General features: G+C 34.7%; 1 protein-coding gene across 4 annotated transcripts in view; it reads right to left on the minus strand.

The window, feature by feature from the left end:
• Positions 1-19,864, minus strand: part of STRN3 (striatin 3) — a 106,066-nt gene that overhangs the window by 27,358 nt on the left and 58,844 nt on the right. For 2 of the 4 annotated variants that reach the window (XM_036736767.1, XM_036736768.1), the window contains exons 5-8: positions 17,129-17,305; positions 15,674-15,803; positions 14,450-14,591; positions 9,181-9,291 (exon numbers count right to left, since the gene is read on the minus strand). In XM_036736767.1, the coding sequence (XP_036592662.1) occupies positions 9,181-9,291; positions 14,450-14,591; positions 15,674-15,803; positions 17,129-17,305 (560 nt within the window). The remainder of the gene's footprint in view (positions 1-9,180; positions 9,292-14,449; positions 14,592-15,673; positions 15,804-17,128; positions 17,306-19,864) is intronic. The other 2 variants (XM_036736770.1, XM_036736769.1) reach the window with 1 other exon arrangement.

Here is a 19,864-nt window from a genome sequence, read left to right on the forward strand (position 1 = left end):
ATTAACTGGGGGCGGAGCCAAGATGGCGGCTGGTAAGCACGGACTAGAGTGAGCTCCGTACCCGAGTCCCTCCAAAAACCTATAAAAATGGCTCTGAACCAATTCTAGAACGGCAGAACCCACAGAACAGCAGAGGGAAGCAGGGCTCCAGCCCAGGACAGCCTGGATGGTCTCTGGGTGAGGTCTATTCCACACGGAGCTGGGAGCTAGAGCTGGGAACGGAGTGGAGCAGAGCCCAGCCTGAGCGGCGCGGACCATCCAGACCAGAAGCCGGGCGGAGGGGGCCCTAGCGCCCTGATTCAGTGAGCTGCGGCAGTTACCAGACCCCTCGACCCACAAACACCAAAGACTGCGGAGAAGGCTAGTGGGAAAAGCTGCGGGAGTGGAAGGAGTTCGTGGTTAGGCTTCCAGCCCCGGGGGCAGCAGAGGTGGGGCAGCTACAGCTGTTACTTCCGGCTCCAGGCCCAACTGGTGGGAGGAATTAAGTGGCGGATCAGAGCAGGGGTGCACAGCCTGCCGAAGATCTAAGCCCAGTCTGGACTGGGGGTCCTTGGGGAAGGAGGAGTGCGGCTCTGACAGAGCTGGCACCTGCCCCCCAAACGTAGAACATAGAACTCGTTAGTCTACAAGCAGTCATACCCCAATGAAAAACTCAAGGGTCAAGTTAGTTGGTTGGGAATATGGCCAGGCAGCGAAAACGCACCAAGATTCAGTCTCAGACTTTGGATTCTTTCTTTGGTGACAAAGAAGATCAAAACATACAGCCTAAAGAAGACAACAAAGTCATAGAGCCTACAACAAAAGCCTCCAAGAAAAACATGAACTGGTCCCAGGCCATAGAAGAACTCAAAAAGGATTTGGAAAAGCAAGTTAGAGAAGTAGAGGAAAAATTGGGAAGAGAAATGAGAAGGATGTGAGAAAACCATGAAAAACAAGTCAATGACTTGCTAAAGGAGACCCAAAAAAATACTGAAAAATACGCTGAAGAAAGCAACACTTTAAAAAACAGACTAACTCAAATGGCAAAAGAGCTCCAAAAAGCCAATGAGGAGAAGAATGCCTTGAAAGGCAGAATTAGCCAAATGGAAAAGGAGGTCCAAAAGACCACTGAAGAAAATACTACTTTAAAAATTAGATTGGAGCAAGTGGAAGCTAGTGACTTTATGAGGAATCAGGATATTATAAAACATAACCAAAGGAATGAAAAAATGGAAGACAATGTGAAATATCTCATTGGAAAAACCACTGACCTGGAAAATAGATCCAGGAGAGATAATTTAAAAATTATTGGACTACCTGAAAGCCATGATCTAAAAAAGAGCCTAGATACCATCTTTCAAGAAATTATCAAGGAGAACTGCCCTGATATTCTAGAGCCACAGGGCAAAATAGAAATTGAAAGAATCCATCAATTGCCTTCTCAAATAGATCCCAAAAAGAAATCTCCTAGGAATATTGTTGCCAAATTCCAGAGCTCCCAGACCAAGGAGAAAATACTGCAAGCAGCCAGAAAGAAACAATTTGAGTATTGTGGAAACCCAATCAGAATAACCCAAGATCTGCCAGCTTCTACATTAAGAGATCGAAGGGCTTGGAATGTGATATTCCAAAGGTCAATGGAGCTAGGATTAAAACCTAGAATCACCTACCCAGCAAAACTGAGTATCATGTTCCAAGGCAAAATATGGACTTTCAATAAAATAGAGGACTTTCAAGCTTTCTCAATGAAAAGACTTGAACTGAATAGAAAATTTGACTTTCAAACACAAGAATCAAGAGAAGCATGAAAAGGTAATCAAGAAACGGAAATTGCAAGGGACTTACTAAAGTTGAACTGTTTTGTTTACATTCCTACATGGAAAGATGATGAGTATGATTCATGAGACCTCAGTATTAGGGTAGTTGAAGGGAATATGCACATATATATATATATGTATACATGTATATATATATATATATATATATGTTTATGTATATATATAAGTGAATGTGTATGTATGTATATATCTATGTGTGTATGTATGTATATGTATGTGTATATATATATGTGTTTATATATATGTAGATATATATATATGTAAAAGAGAGAGAGCAGACACAGGGTGAGTTGAAGATGAAGGGAATATATCTAAAAGAAATAAAATGAAATTAAGGGATGAGAGAGTAACATACTGAGAGAGGGAGATAGGGAGAGATAGAATGGGGTGGATTATCTCGCATAAAGGTGGCAAGAGGAAGCAGTTCTATGGGAGGAGGGGAGAGGGCAGGTGAGGGGGGAATGAGTGAACCTTGCTCTCATCAGATTTGGCCTGAGGAGGGAATACCATACATACTCAGTTGGGTATCTTACCCCACAGGAAAGAAGAGGGAGGAAGATTAAAAAAAAAAATAAAAGGCGGGGGGATGATGGAGGGGAGGGCAGATGGGGGTGGAGGTAATCAAAACAAACACTTTGGAAAGGGGACAGGGTCAAGGGAGAAAATTCAATAAAGCGGGATGGGTTGAAAAGGAGCAAAATGTAGTTAGCCTTTCACAACATGAGTATTGTGGAAGGGTTATACATAATAATACATGTGTGGCCTAGGTTGAATTGCTCAACTTCCCAGGCAGGGTGGGTGGGAAGGGAAGAGGGAAGAGAATTTGGAACTCAAAGTTTTAAAATCAGATGTTCAAAAACAAAAAAAAGTTTTTGTATGCAACTAAAAAATAAGATACACAGGCAATGGGGCGTAGAAATTTATCTTGCCCTACAAGAAAGGAAGGGAAAAGGGGATGAGAGGGGAGGGGGGTGATAGAGGGGAGGGCTGACTGGGGAACAGGGCAACCAGAATATAAGCCATCTTGGAGTGGGGGGGAGGGTAGAAATGGGGAGAAAATCTGTAATTCAAACTCTTGTGAAAATCAATGCTGAAAACTTATAATATTAAATAAATAAACAAATGATCCAAAAATAAAAACACTTTAGACTCTAAAAAAAAAAATAAAAAAAATCCACTCTAACACAGCTCCTGGTGACAACTGCCACCTTAACTAAAAGTGCACAACAAATTAAAATGACAGAAACTATACAGGGTAAATGTTATATGATGGTGAGTTTATATGATGAATTTTAAAAGGAAAAAGGTTTCCTTATACAAAGCTCCAGTAATCACATAAGACCTTTTAAAAAAAAAAAAACCTCTAAAGGGGATGCCCATCAATTGGGGAATGGCTGAAGAGATTGTGGTACATAATTGTGATAGAATATTATTGTGCTATGAGAAGTTATGAGAAGGATGGTTCCAGAAAAAATCTGGAAGAACTTCTATGAATTGATGCAAAGTTAAGTGAGCAGAATGAGAACACTGTACACAGGAACAGCAATACTGTACAACGATCAACTGTGAGTGACCTATTCTCAGCAGTACAATGATCTTGTTTTCTTGTTTGTCCTTCATTCTCAAAGAGGACCAATGACACCAGGAAGGTGATGTCTTGACTTGCAAGTGAATTGGACTTAAGTGAGGCTGGGCTGTGCAAAGTCATCAGTCTCACTGTCTCCTCCCCAATGATCTAAGACAATTCCAAAGGACTTAAGATGAAAAATGCTATTCACCTCCAGAGAAAGGATTTGAAGCATACCTTTTAATCTTTCTTCTGTTGTCGTAGTTGTCTGTGTTTTCATTCACAACATTCTGCATGACTGCATATGTAAAGTCTGTATGGGGTTGCTTGCCTACTCAGGGAGAAGGGAAGCAAGGGCGAGAATTTGGAACTCAAAATTTTGAAAAACTAGTGTTAGAAATTGTTTTTACATATAATTAGGAAAAAATAAAAATGTAAAAATTCAAAGAAAAAACCTCTAAAACCATACTAGTGGAGCAAAAATAGATGAAAATTCACAAGTGTTTTGTCTGTATACAAAGAAATGAATGAGAAGCTGAGCAAACAGAAAAGATTATACACTAAGAAGATAAAATAAAAAAGGAGAAGGGGAGAACTAAATAAATGAGGTAGACTTTCCCTTCTTAGCATGCCCTCATTGCTTCATAAGCATATTTCAATTAGAAATAAATAATCCTATTAGAGTAGAAAATACAAATATACCCTTGTCAACGTGAATGGGCCCAGAGACCTTCAATGGTCTTGCCCAAAGTCAAACAGGTATAAACAGAAGCTAGTCTAGAATGCCGAAATATATGGTGCAATGGAAAATCTATGTTTTAATTCTAGCACTGCTACTGTGCAACTCTCAACAAATTTATTTAACCTCTATGGGCCTCCTGTACCTCACTTCTAAAATTAGAGGATTAGACTAGGTAACCTGTGAAGTCCATTCAAACCTATGGATTTAAGCTCAAGCATGTGATCTTTAACAAATGATGCCTATGTTGTTGTTCAGCCTTCATTCTTGAAGAGGGTGATGTCTTGACTTGAACATGAGTTGGATTTAAATGAGAAAGAGCTATGCAAAAGGGAAGAAAATAAGCATTTACTAAGCACCTACTACAGTCCAGGCACCGTGCTAAGGGCTTTCAAATATCTCATTTAATTCCTCACAATGTCCCTGGGAGCTAAGGGCCGTTATCCCCATTTTACAGATGAGGACACTGAGGCACACAGGTCAAGTGACTTGCCACGGGTCACTCAGCTAGTGAGACTATACAGACATATATGAATTCAATTTTTCCCAATGCCAGCCCCAGCACTCTATACACTGTGCCACCTTGCTGCCTCTTAAGGGAACACAAGCAATGCAGTCAAATATGTTACCTAACAGCCCAAGGAGAAGAAAAGAGATGACCTACTATTATGTTAGCTCAAAATAGTAAAACTAAAAGAACTTATGGGTTATTAAACTTGAGAAAAAGGCACAGAATTATGAAAGTGCCATTAGGCTCCTTTTCTATCTTCATCAACTAGTTTTTCAGAATATTTAAAGCACTAGTAAATAATTTCAGGATATTTCACAGGTATTGTTTTTTCTCTCTGCAGTAACAGAACTGGCAAAATATATCCCATTCCAGCAAAAGGAGAACTTTAAAGTTAGATAATAAAGTTAAAAGGAAGACAAACTAAGGGAGAAAAGTATGGAGCAGCATAGTGTAACTGCAAGAATGAGCTGTGCAGTTTCAGAACTTTGGTTCAAATCCTGGCTCAACCATGTTCTACCCACATTATCTTGGCAAAGTCACTGAAACTCTTAGGGCTAGACAGTATCCACATCTGTAAAACAGGAGGAGTGGTGGAAGGGAAAACGGACTTTACCACCTTTAAGTTCACATTCATGCTATAAAACCTATGATTTTATAAATGTTTTTACTACTTAAGAAAGAGGCCTTAGGCCAGCACTTCTTAAACTGTAAGCCATGACTCTACAGTTTAAGAAGTGATGAAGGGGTTGAGAGTGGAAAAAATTGAAGAAACCCTGCCTTAGGCATTCTGACTTGCTACTAAATTTATTTAAATCACTACCAAATTTGTTTTAGAAGTCTTTCCACTGATATGTTAAACCTCAAGTGGTTCCATAAGGGTGAGCATTCTTCCCTCAATGAAAGAATATTTACAATGAATAAGAAAAGGGTACCAAGAGCATTTGTTTTATACTAACAATTATGATGCGGTAAAGCAAAATTCCTCCAAACATTTATCAGTTTACAAAAATCTCAAGAGAAAAAGAATGCCGTCAACACTGTAGGAAGTCAACAAATATTTCTTGGTAAGGAGTAAGAAACAGAGTCAAGAAAGAATAATCAAAATATTGAAATTTTATTAATTTTTCTAAAAAATGTTCAAAGTTATACCTGAACAAAACATGTAGGCTCTTAAAGATGGACTAGATACATTATGGTGGATAAATACTAACAAGCTCATGAATTATTCTAATTTTTGAGTTTTGGAAAAGAGGACTGGGTCTAAGAGCAGTCATCAACAAAGAAAAAATAATTTAATTTTCCCAAGTGCCATTTCCCCACCAGCAATCCAGATAATCATCAATCTTGTTAATGATGTGGCATCAACAGAAATATAAAAATAATAAATTGCCTCACTAAAGTACTCAGAATCTTAAAAAAAAAAAACAACACTGTGAGAGCAGGTCTATTTGAGTTCCTTCTTTTAAGTTATGCTTACAGACCAAGGCAAAGTGATTACATTCCAGTGTAGCTAGTCAAGTGCATATGAAAGTCCAGAGAAATTTCCTTAGTGATGAATTTTCAAAAATGCTACAAAAGCCTATTATTCAAAACAATTCAACTCATGTATAATTATAAGACAATTTTAGGGAAGTTGCAAGCCTTAGAATAAATTATCATGACGTGTTAATAACTTGGGACAAGCAATAATTCTGATATAGCATCTGACCCTGACTAGATGAAACCAGAGTGAGATGGTTTCCCTACCTTCACAGTTCAGTCTCCATACATTAAGTGCTGAATTTAATGCTAGGCACATGTGTTTCATTTTTCTTTTTTTTAATCCTGTGCTTCTTAAGGAAACACAAGCTGCATCTTTTAAGGAGCACACTTCAATGACTGTTAAAACAATGATAAAGTCAAGAGTTTTAAGGATCATTCAAGCCCACACAAGTAAACAGAATCTGTCACATTGAAGCTACAAATGAAAAATAACACAAAGAACTGAAAAAATGATTGACCCAAAGCAGCCTAATTAAGCCTCAGAAAAGAAACAAAGTCCTCCCAAGAGGACACACGTTATTACTTAGTTGAAGGACCTGAGCAATCACTTCTCCACTTCAATGAAGAAAAGCTGCCTTTTACAGAAAAGACAATATGAAGAACGGAATACTTTGGAAAAGGTAACTTTACTGATGAAATTTACTTTTAATATTCAAACATATATGAAAACCAAAGTAAGAAGAATTCCAGATGAGCCTATAAAATCTGAGCATTTTAATCAGACTGCAAAACATCTTTTTATCTACATGGATAGAGTGACTAACTGGAAAATGAACTGATACACTGAGAAGCAGAATTAATTAGTAATTACAGATATTCCACAAAGGAGATGAGAAACTGCACTATGGCTATGGACCATGTGACTTGGTCACAAAATGTTAAGAAAGTCATTTGAAAGAGGTTTCAGTTATCTGGAAACTCACTTGATTTTAACCCCACTGAAAACCTATAGGCTATAATCAAAGAATATAATCAAGGCTATACTTGGAAATTTAAGACTCCATAGATATGTTTAATAGCCAATTATGATAAACATGTACCTTCATAAAAAAGAATTTAAGAATATCGAAATCTTGCAAACTCAAAACCGGTGACTCTAGAATGTTCATTAAATTTTTTCTTTTTTTAAGATATGAAAAGTGATCAAGTTTACTGTTTAATTCAATAACTTTATTTGACTTTGTACCTGTTAAATTATACACCAATATACTCTGAAGAGTCTAAAAGAGAGGACTCATTACAAGATAAAGAACTTAGCCTAAAAATCATCGAGCTGATACAGGGTAGGAATACTTACTCCCTACTTTTTTGTCCAAAGCTAGTTAAGAAGCAAAGAAAAGGTAAAAAGGAAAATTGGGAGAAGGGTCAAGAAGACAACAGAAAAATAAATAAATTTAAATTTTATATGTGACTTAATAACAAACTGTTCTAGTAAACTAGCATTTAATTAAGTCAAAACCACTTTCTTTTGCTTATGTTTAATTTCCAAATTTTAACATAGGTGTCTATATAGTCAGGTATGTGTCAAGTTAAATAGAATTAGAAAGAAATGTGATAGGGTCAGCTAGGTGGTGCAGCAAGTAGAGCACTGGCCCTGCAGTGAGGAGGACCTGAGTTCAAATCCTGCCTCAGACACCTGACACATGAACTAGCTGTGTGACCTTGGACAAGTCACTTAACCCCAATTGCCCTGCGCCCCCCAAAGAAATGTGATAAATTATCACTTAACATTTTGAGAACACTGCAGCAGATATGTTTCCGCTTAAAATGTCCACATGTTATCCAAGAGGTCAAAGATAGTAAATCTCTTAAAGCTTAGCCTCTCCAAACTATTCCTAATTTCATTAAAATAACTAATCATGCAAAACCACTTAAACACTCACCATGCAAAAATTATAAATAAGTGATGTTAGAGCCTGAATACAGCACCAGCCCAGCACTGTTTTAAAATAAAATAAGCATTTTGCTGTAAGGGTTGAAACTTCTTACAGAGTTGTTGAAGTTCTAATGTTTAAGTTTCTTAAATAAACATGCAATAACTGAGGCTAGCACATAGCAACAACTTAAGTCTACAGCAAGGAAAATGCAAAAAGTCAGATTTCAATAATATTAAGCTACTAGCAGCTACCCTACCCTCTAAAAAAAATTTACAAAATGAAACTTTTCTTGAAATATTACAACTGTCTCCTAATGTAATTTATCTAGTGAGTCAAATGTGTGTTATGAGAACTGTCAATTTAAAAAACTGTGTTCCTTTACTTTTCTCACCTAAATTATTTTTCCCTTTGAAATGGTCAGGAATAACACATTAAGAATAGGAGGCAAAGGACACTAAAAACAGGGTTAAAATATTTCTTTTAGGTTTAAAGCTGATCAAGGACAATTTCCCCCTTATTTTATAAGCACAGTTAAAATTTTCATGATAAACATCACCACTGAACCTATCAGTGACTAACATCAGGTCACATTTAGTGGGACCTCATATTAATCCCACAGGTACATATCCGGTGCCTTAAGGTTTTATATTGGCAATACTAGATAGCTTTTTTTTTTCCTTCAAGCAGAAGAAATAGCAGGAAGCATCCTTTTGCTCCTGGTATTTCTATATCCCCAAATCTAGAATAGTTAGGGTTGAAGGGAAAGGGTAGAGGGGACAGGAGTTAACAGGTTCTCTCTTACTGACTTCTAATGTTTTAATTTCATGGCCAATCTCATCTATTGTTTAAGATTTGGACAATAAGTGTTTCTGCCCTCTAGCCCTGTCCAATTGGATGTACTTTCAATGTTTCTCTATTTCATTAATGATGTATTAAATTTTGTTCATATGGACTTGAGATGTCATACAACAGACAAAGTTTAAAGTTGGTTGCCCCATTATGAAAAATGGTAAATGTTATACACACGCACATATACAAAAAAACAAAAACAAAACATAACTTAAAAATGTTTTCCTCAATATTAATATGAAAAGTTACATTAGAATAGTCAGAATATCTGCACTTACTCTTGACCCCTTTCTTCCCCTTTCGTTCCTTCTTGTACTGTTCCTTCAGTTTACTTATTAGTCCCTGGTCTACATCCCAAACCTCAGCAGTTGGGGACAGGTCATCTTTGTCTACATGCAGCATATTATTAAAAGAAAAAAAATCAGCAGTTGGCAATGCAAGCTGTTGGCGATCAACTGTTATATAGGTTTATATAATCATCATCAAAATGTACTATTAGATTATACTCAAAATATTTAAAGGTGCAGTCTTTGCCTTGTTATTCACAATTCAAGCATGAAATCCTATGTTAGTTTTCCAAATTTTAAAATATTTTGACATTTAAAATTTGACTTAATTTTATGAATCAAAATTTAGGAACAGTTATTTTCTGAATACCGCTGTTGTTGAAGCACCAATAAAACAAAATATAAAGCTACCCAAATTAGATTACTGCATCTTTAGAAAGGTGTTAATAAAAAAATTATTCAGCCAGCATCATAAGCAAATAAATGAATTTCATGCGTACTAACCATGAAAGTGCAAGCTAAGTATATGTCAGTGCCATTTTGTTGATGAAAGTAATCATGCACCCTCTCTCCCTCTTATTCTGCATGCAGAGGCAGCTCTACAAATGAAGTTATCATGGCCAATATAATAAACATACAGTTCCAAAGTAAAGCCTCTTAAATAATATAAAAACATTCACATGAACCCAAAATAGTTCAACATCTCATTACCTTCTTCCATAGGTCTACTACTAAAGTTAGCAAAAAACTCTCAAGATTCTACTGTTGAATATTTTTAGATCACACTTTTTTTTTTGGGGGGGGGGGTGGTGAGACCAGTGAAATGCAGGGAGATGTGAAAATAAACACTGCTGTGCAATTACTAGAGACGAAATTTCAGCACCTTTAATTGGTCATCCACAAATCCATATTTTTATTAGCTAAAACTTGTGCCTGGAAAAAAGTTACTGTTAAGTAAATGTGGAAGAAACATCTTAGGGGGAGCGAAGTAGTAAGGAAAAGAATACGTCTGTTTATACATAACTAGAATACTGCTAATGTTGGTAGGGCAGGGGGAGGGGGAAAGATTGCTGGTTGATTTTAAACAGCCCAGTTATTACAAGGTTTGACAAAATATCCTGCAATGGAATCATAGTTGTGAGTTTATAACATTATAGCCTGTAGCAAAAAAAGAAAACCAAATTATATCAAAATGCATTATAGGACTGAAAAGGTAGATAACTTTTAGGGAACAAGTACTTAATAAATTTTGAAAATTCAAGCAATGATAAAAATATACAACAGAATTTTTTAAACAGTGTATTATGAAGGTTTCCCTTCAAAGTTATCAAAAAGTTGTAAATTTAAATTTGCTTAATGATGTTGATGCTTCATTTCAATTATTCTAGATAAAAAGGACAAAAAATACTTTGGACAATTAAGATCCATATACAAAACACCCAGTTTCCTTATTTGAGATGCAACCTTTCAACTGATATTTTAAAAAGACTACCTTAAGATTATCTGATTTGTAGGTGACACAAACCTAAGAATTTGAAAAATAAACTTAAATTGAGTCTCAGACCATTTTTAAAGCCATTTTTCTCCTTGTGGACGCAGTATCTGAGTTAACTCTATGTATATGGGTTACACTGCTGCCTCAAATGTACCCTGAAAGAGTGAAATTCGCTTACAACATTTGTCAAAGGCATCAAGTATATTAATATGATTGACCCAAAGTAAAAACTGAATTGACAGGTTATCTCACATGAAGTTTCTTGATGAATACACTACAAAGAATCCAATCAGCTTTAACAAAGCTAAAGATTCCTATCTAAAAAAGACATCATTTAAAAACAGTGTGACAATAGGATAAGCCCAAACAATGGTTTGGATAATCACATTTTTTTTTAAAAAAATCAGCAATAGAAACCAAAGCGGGGAAGGGGTTGTTTCAACAGAAGTGGCATAATATTTGTCGGAAATTATATAAGGCAGAAAAAATTAATGAGACATCTGACCAATTAAAATTGATTCTTTGCAGAAAGAAAAAAAGCTGTGAGTAGCTCAAACTAAAGCAGCAAAAGGGAGTGAAAAAGCAAAAGGCAATATATAAGAATAAGCTGAAGGGTAAAAAATAAACATCATTTGCAAAATAACCTACTTTCTCAAAAATTCAAAGTTAAACTTATTGCAATATAAGGAACATGTTGGTGAATGCATATGTGCACAGACAACATCCTGAAACTTGCCTGGTAAGTAACTGCTGATTGATATTGCTTATAAGAAATAGATAAGAGCACAAAGGAAGAGGCATCATAATCTTCTACACTGTTAATCCTTTTTTAAAAAATCTAGGGGGAAGAAAAAAAATCAAGAAATGAGGTTGTACCACTTCAGGCCATTTTACTTTTTTCTTTTTTTTAAAGGCGAACATGATTATGGAATGTGCACAAAAGTTATACCCATGAAAACTCAATGCAACTAAACACATGGAATTTTAATGTGGGCATTCCTGATTGCCAAAGTAGAGTAAATATCAAAGACTTTTTAAACATGGCCTAACTCTGTCATTATTTTGTTTTCTCGAAGCCTGAAAAATTTCAAACTATCTTCTATGAAATTTAAATATATACATCCAGGTACCAATTAGATTTTAAAACAATGCTGTTTCATCAATCAGCTTAAAAGATGTTTTGGTAGGGTGAGGAGGAGGAAGAAGAATAAAGCACTTAAAAAATTATAGTCCCTATAAAGCAATAATAAAAATCAGAGATGTAACAGCAGGCATTTGCAGGGTTACATATATACATGGGAGAAAACTGCACAAAAATTTTAAAGTTAAGTTATGCTATATATTTGACAGAAGAAAAATACATAAAACTAAAATGTAGTAATAAAACAGCTAAACCAGAGAAAACATTTAATCATATTTTAAAAGGTCTCAAATTGAATTGCACCAAATTGTACAACTGAACTACTAGCTTGCAAAAATAAATAAATACAGTAATAAAATGAAGGTGTCTCTATATGGGACAATATAACTAATGAGAAAATATATATAAAGCACTTTGTAAACCTTTAAGTAATATATAAATGCCAGCTATTGTCATTATCCTTACTATTACTACATTAGGATATATCCGGTAATATTTACTGCTATATACAACTTGGTAGCTTTACCAGCCAGCACCATCAGAAACTAAAACTGTCTACCTAAAAATAAACAGACAATTTTATCGAGTCAATTCAATGTAAACATCTATACAAATATTTTTTTCTCAATTAGACCCATGCAAAAAGTGACAAATTAATAAAGCCAAATCAAGTTTATAAATATTTATTTAAAAAGTCTGGATACTTTTGCTTAAATGTAATTATTTTGGAAAAAATATGAATAAACTGTATTTATAAATGTTTGTATTTATGTCTCCTTGCTTGATGTAGGTACTAAATTAGGAAAACGAAATTTATTCTATAAAATTTTTTCCTCTCCAAAGAACTCAAAGTGCTCTAAAGATACTACTTTAAAAGTGCTTCCTGAAAAGGAAAAAAATCAAGGTGATAATTATGCTTTAAAGTGTTAATGAAATTAAATTCTCAATTACCCAGAAGTAAACAGGAACAGTTGTTGCTTTCATGTTCTTACTGGTTTATTACAGTCACTCTACTGATTAACTCCTTTGCTGAGAGGTCAATTTGCCTTTTCTTTCATCTAAGTGTAAGAGATTACATCCTACACTGCTGGCCAAAAGCCTGCGTAGAAAGAGTTCAAAAACGCAACTTTGCCTAAAATTATATTTAGCTAGTTTAAGTAATGATGCTGTCTATCACTTGGAAAGCGTATGTTGCATCTACAGTATCACTTTATCATGCCTACATTTGGAGTGTGCCTCTGTTCTTCTCCACTTGTGTAGATAATTCAAGAGTCAACCAGCTGTATGGAAGTCTACGTTTAAAGAATAAGAGTGAGGTAAACAGCTCTCATGGATGTTCTGTCTTTTTATGTGTGAAAGTTGGTCTTTATAGCTAATTTATACTATTTGTTTCATTTCATTTGCTTTAAACATTATCGATTTTTCTGTGAGAAATGAAATCCTATAAATAAATGGTTTACAAATAACCATAAACTTTAAAAAAAAACACTCCAAAACAAGAAATTGCCCCCTCTTGTATTCATGGACAATGATTAATGACTTATATGTTATATTAAGTACTAATAAAGTTTTCCTTTAAAACTCTGTAATCAAATTCTAACTTATTCTGGCATAAAAATAAGATAATGATAGCAACTCACACTTACATGGTACTTAATGGTTTACAACACGCTTTCCTCACAACAGCCCTGTGAGATAGGTAGCACAAGTGTTAGCCCAAAATGAGTAAAACCGAGGTTAAGTGACTTGTTCAGAACCACACAGGTATTAAGTGCTGTAGAGTCAAGGGAGCTGGGTTCAAATGCTGGTTGCCAAGTCCAGTACTCCTTTCCATCATGCCATGCTGCTTCTCTACCAAGCCAAAATACTGAACATAAGCAAACACTTAATATAAACAACAAAAGGGACACCAAATCTAGTGTCCAAAGGGAGTTTATCATATATCCAAGTACAACTACAAAGTATAGTATACTTTGAGCTATAGTCATATCATATATTTTATCATGTAATTGTCATATATTTAGATAGCCTAACTCCTAACAACTGGCATTAGAAGTATGTAAAGACTTTTTGGTTAAGGTATTAACAAGTTAAATATCTTGATAAAAGAGTAGCATTAATTCTTGACCCACAGAAACCTAAAATCAGATTTGGTAATTTCATTTGCTTTCACATCTGTAAGGACAAACTATATCAGATCAAAATGAAATATAAAAAGAGTAAATAATCTGAAGAACGTAAGTTACTTCCTAAATTGATTAAAATGAGAATGTTTAAAATTGACAGTTGCAATGCTGAGAGGCAAGGAATAGTTTCTCCAGTACTAAAACAATCTTCCAAGTTAAAAACAAAATCTTTTAAAGCTATATATTAAGTGTTGCTACATCACATTTTGAATAAGATAATATTTCGAGATACATTACCTTGAAATTTGCTATCCACTTTAACTTCAACCACACACTCAGATACATACTCAATCTCATAAAAAAAATTTCCAATATATATATATATATATATATATATATATATATATATATATATATATATATATATATATATATATATACATCTACAGGACTGCTCCCCTCCTTCAAATATTATCTGCTTTTATCTTATCTTCTTACCCCATTCTGTGCCATCCCCTGAACTCCGTGCTTCTCCAGCTCCTTCTCCATCTTCAGCTGTAACTAAAAAATCAAATTCTTTCAGGGCTTCCTCAGTATCTGGGTCATCAGTGAGGTCAGCCGCTAAGCCTTCATTACCAATCTGCAAATGGACCAAGTCCCACAAAATTTGTTAATGATGAATTTAAGAGAGATAGCATATTTTAATATTTTAAACACTGAGCCTGAAATGTAAATTATGATATAGTGTCCATCTCACAGAAAATTAACATTTGCTCACTGCTAAATGACAATCCTCTAATTTCTGGTACTAGTAACATATTATTCAAGTTTTCCAGGTGGAGCACAAGCTCCATACCGTATTTTAAAATGCAGGTTCCTTAGAGCAGTAAAAAATCCTCTTCACTTTAGGTAACTCAAAAAAATATAGTAGGTGCTAAAATACTTCTTGAGTTATGCTCCCTCAACCACACTGGTCCCATCCTTACCACCCCTTCTCCCCCACAACATGCAAACATAATTCACCTGTGGCCCTTATAACCTGCCACGAATAATCACTTCTACCTTTTCCTCATAACCTCACCTTACTCAAATTTGGAGACAGTTCTTTTGAAAAGTAAGTTCTCTATTTTTTGGACCAATTAAAGGGATCATTAAAACAGACCTCAGGACTTTTTGAGCTGGAAGGGAACTCAAATATCATGTAGTAGCCCAATGCTTTTATTTTTTTTACTCATATGCAAATTATAGCCCAGAGAGGGAGGCAATGGACTTGCTCAAGACAACAAAGGAGAGTATTAGTGCCAGGATATGACTAGGGCTCCTCATTCACACAGTCTAGCACTAATAAAAATCTACAGGTAATTTGCTAAACTGGGCAAATGCCATTCAGAACTCCATTTCTAGTGACAGGTAAACATCCTAAGAGAAGTAGAACTAGTCCTGATGAGCAGCAGGATATATTCTACTACAGAAAGAAGCCCCATACCACACAATCCAGTTAGGTGGTACATACTTCCTATTACATACAAATAAATTAGAAATGAAGGTGACCAAGAGAAGACAGTGACAATTTTGGTGGCAAAACCAAAGAGGAAAGTGACCTAAAGCTGGATATTTAAGAGTCTTTGACATAATTACATGACTAAGAGCTCTATAAAAATATTTGAAATGCATGAGTACATATGTAGCCTAGTTTTTGAGCATATAAAATTAAGTCTCTACTTTGTGTTTATTCATCCGATGTTTCTCTTTTCCATCTGTGAGATCTTCAATCATATCACTCTCCTCTTCTTCATCACTATCGTCTGCATTTTCTAGGAAATTGAATGTTTCAAGGACATCACCAGAGTTCCTAGAAAGAAAAAAAATTAATTCATTGGTTTTGACTAAGTTAAGCACTCTCTATTAATATAGTTTAGTTTAGAAATTAATGGCTATTGATCTCATAAATGATCTAAGACTAGAATTTTTAAAATAGGCTTTATTTTCTTTTGGCATATTATGCTCTTAACACAAATTAATTTCTTTAAAAGCATTCTATAATTCAGAATTGTCATTACTTCCAACTGACTCCAACAGTCAAAAGAGAAAGGTTTAAAAACATCTCAAACAGCATGTAAGCATAAACAAAACTCTTCTATTCTCAAATCTAATTTGTATCATATTTTATCATTTTATCATATTTTTTATCAATATTATCTATATTTTATCGATTTTTAATCTTTTATTTTAATCATATTTTATCAATATTATCAACACACAGAATGGGAAATGGCTGCTCCTGGATCATCACCTTTGGCAACCTGGTGAAGCCTATGGCCTCCTTTTCAGAATACTATTTTTAAATATATGAACCAAAATGCATACATTTGCAAAGGAAACTAATTATGCCAAAATTAAGTTATCAAAATACTGAAGGGAGAAAATTCCGAAACCCCAGGTTAAGAAGAGATAACAAATCTGAGATTTACTTTTATAATATGGGTCAAATAATTGAGAATGGAAGGGAAGAGATATAGAGCAAAGTTACTAATAGGGCAAAACAAGCATGTCCCTGAATAAAAGGTACTATAAGATATTAAGAGACTATGAACTCTGCTTTTTTGATTCATAAAAGTCACTGGCACTAAGACAGAGATTTATTCTGTTGAGTTCAAGGAAACAAGTTTCAAATATTTCTAATAATTTCAATGATTAGGCTGTCTACATTTAGAGGAAGCGATAAGCAGGACATATCTTCTCCCCAATTAGAAGTACTTTTTCACTCCTTAAATTTCTCCCAATACTTTGGACTTCTCCTAGGGCTTTTATGTTATTTTAAGTGTTTTATACATATATTTTTTTCTCCCCTAATATTAAAGTTATCTGGAGAAAAAAAGGGCAGAGTGTCTTAACATTTTTGTCCATATCCTTGACACAATGTCATGTACCTATTCATTACATTACTTAACAAATGATCAAATTTACAGAGCACAAATGAACATTTTCCTGTCCACAGCTTGCTACTTCTGATTATGGCACAAATGAATAAGAATTAAAATTAGTATGTTAACTTCTAATGTAGACTGTTTTGAAAAAATTTTGGACTTCGCTGGCATATAAACTGCTAATAATAGTTTATAAAAAGTATATTTATCATATACTCATGAATGTAAATCTTAGGAAAATGTGTCATACCTTTTGATTTCTTGTCCTTTTTGCTTAGATGGAGAGTCTCCTCCATTGAGAATCTGTTCTAAGTTCTTCGTCTCTACTGAGCCATTTGGTTCCGAACCAGAGAGTCCAAGTAATGATCTTACCCTCTGTGACCGTACATCTAATATTGTGTCTGTGTAACCTACTTCCTGAAGATACCTGTTGGGGAAAGATATTCAATCCTGAAAAGTGTGAACCACTGACAAGATTAGAACATTTAAAAGATTAGAAATATTTAAAAGAGCACTAATTGGCTTAAGGTCTTTGAGGCTTGAGGCTCTCTTCTGGTCTTCACAGTGCCCAGTATACCTTCCAGATATTCAGTAAATGTTTTCCAAGTGAATAGCAAAGTTGTTCCTTTACATTTTTTATTATTTTCGCCTGTTTGCCCCAGGGTAAGTTATAAACAAGAGCCTAAGAGTGTATGTACACTTGTATGCATACATAAACACAGAGAGAATTCCATATGGAAAGCTAGGGGAAAGGGGTTCCCAATTGTTCAGAGGCCCAGAAATAAAAAGAAGCCAGAAAGGTTTTGTAGGATGAGTGTATTGGCAGGAATAAACAGTTTATTCATGGCAAAACTAGAATATTTTATTTTGTGATAGAAAAAAATTTCTTCATTGGGTGGCATCTACAATGGTGAATAGGAAAAAAGGAAGACTTTTCAAAAATGTGATATCTAACATACAATGCACAAATGAAATCTCATCACAGAAAATTCTAGTTCAAAGAAATGTGGAAAAGCTCCTTCCTTTACAGGTAGCTCATAGTCAAGTGATTTGCTGCTGATCTAATTATTCCTTGCTCTGTTCACTGAAATTTGGTTCTTTTTAGTGCCTTCTTAACACTTCACTCTTAACATTTCTAAGGCTGTCAAACTTAAATCACATAGTTCCTTCCCCTCAACCCCAAAGGCTAAAACATTAAGCACAACAGTACTTCTTGCAAATAGGAAAATTATATATATATATGTGTGTGTGTGTGTATATATATATATACATATATATATATATATATGTATATATATATATATATATATATGTAAAGAAAAAACATATGAAGCTATAACCAAAGAAGTATAAGGGTCATATCACAAAATTGCAGATTTCAAGGCACCTGATCTGAGGATGGAAGAGAAAAGGCTTCTAACAAGTTCAAGCATAAGAAACTACCCAATCAAAAGAAACCGCCCACCATGTCCAAAATAATAACTTAGCAAAATATTTAGAGAATCAGAATGTTAAACAAAAGGCAAAATATACCAAAGTGTAGGTTTCTATTTCTCATTCTCTGTCTCTAGTAAGCTTAGAAATTTTTGTATAGACTCCAATGCCAAATACAGATCAAGATAATTTATCAATTCAGAACCATGAAAGAGAATGTCTATTATCACATAATATCAATAAAGTTATACTGAATAGGAAGCCTGTATATATAAAAATACAGCTATCTAAAAAATATTTGGCCACAGGAAAAAATATAAACTCACTGTTGGTTTCTAAAGCCTTTTACAACCTATTGCCAACCTATTAATTTTCAGCCTCAAAGGACATTAACCCTGTTAACACATCTCAATCCAATCAAAACTAGCCTCTGTTTCTCACACGCTGCAGTCCCATCGAGGGGCTGGATGTGCCCTAGAAGTGGAATGTAATCCCTTCTCATACCTTTGCTTTATAAAATACCTGTCTCTTCCTACAAAATATAGTACAAGCACCACTTTCCACGTATAGTGTCCTCCTCTCCCAAATACCATATAACCAAGAATTTGTACTTATTCTCTTTACATTTACTCTGTATATTAAATAGATAATTCATTTATTATGTGCCTTGAACCATGTCCTTGTTGTCTCCTCCATTAGAATAAGAGCTCTTCTAAATTAGGGATTGTTTCATTGGCTATATTTATATCCCCAGTGCCTGACATAGGTACTTAAAAAATACTCACTGAGAAGAAATGAAAGCTATGAAGAGTCACATAAAAAATGTTCTAAATCACTATCAACTGGAGAAGTGAAAATTAAAACAAAATACCATCTCACACCTCAGATTGGCTAACATAACAGAAAAGGAAAATGACAAATGCTACAAGAGACGTGGAAAAACTGGGACACTAAAGTACTGTTAGTGGAGTTGTGAACTAATCCAACCATTCTGGAGAGCAATTTGGAACTATGCCTGCAGGGCTATAAAACTGCATACCCTTTGACCCAGCAATACCATTATTAGGTCTGTATCCCAAAGAGATGAAAGTAAATGGTAAAGCACCTATATGTACAAAAATATTTATAGCTGCTTTTGTGCAAGTGGCAAATAACTGAATGAAGGGCTATATGTCAACTGGTGAATGGCTGAACCATTTGTGGTATGTGATTGTGATAGAATACGATTGTGCTATAAGAAATGACAGTGGTGGGGGTTGGTTTTAGAAAAATCTGGATACAAACTGATATGAAAAAAGTGGGAGATATTGTACACACAGCAACAATACTATTTTAACAATGATCAACTGTGAAAGACTTAGCTACTCTGATCAAGACAATACAAGAAAATTAATTCCAAAGGACCCATGATGAAAAAATGCAATCCACATCCATAGAACTGATGAACTGAGTGCAAATTGAGGTCTACAATTTTTTACCTTAATTTTCTTGTTTCTGTTGGATATTTTTTCTTTTACTACATGGATAATATGGAAATATGTTTAGTATGACT

Source organism: Trichosurus vulpecula, chromosome 8 (genome assembly GCF_011100635.1).
Source record: "Trichosurus vulpecula isolate mTriVul1 chromosome 8, mTriVul1.pri, whole genome shotgun sequence".
Classification (NCBI taxonomy): domain Eukaryota; kingdom Metazoa; phylum Chordata; class Mammalia; order Diprotodontia; family Phalangeridae; genus Trichosurus; species Trichosurus vulpecula.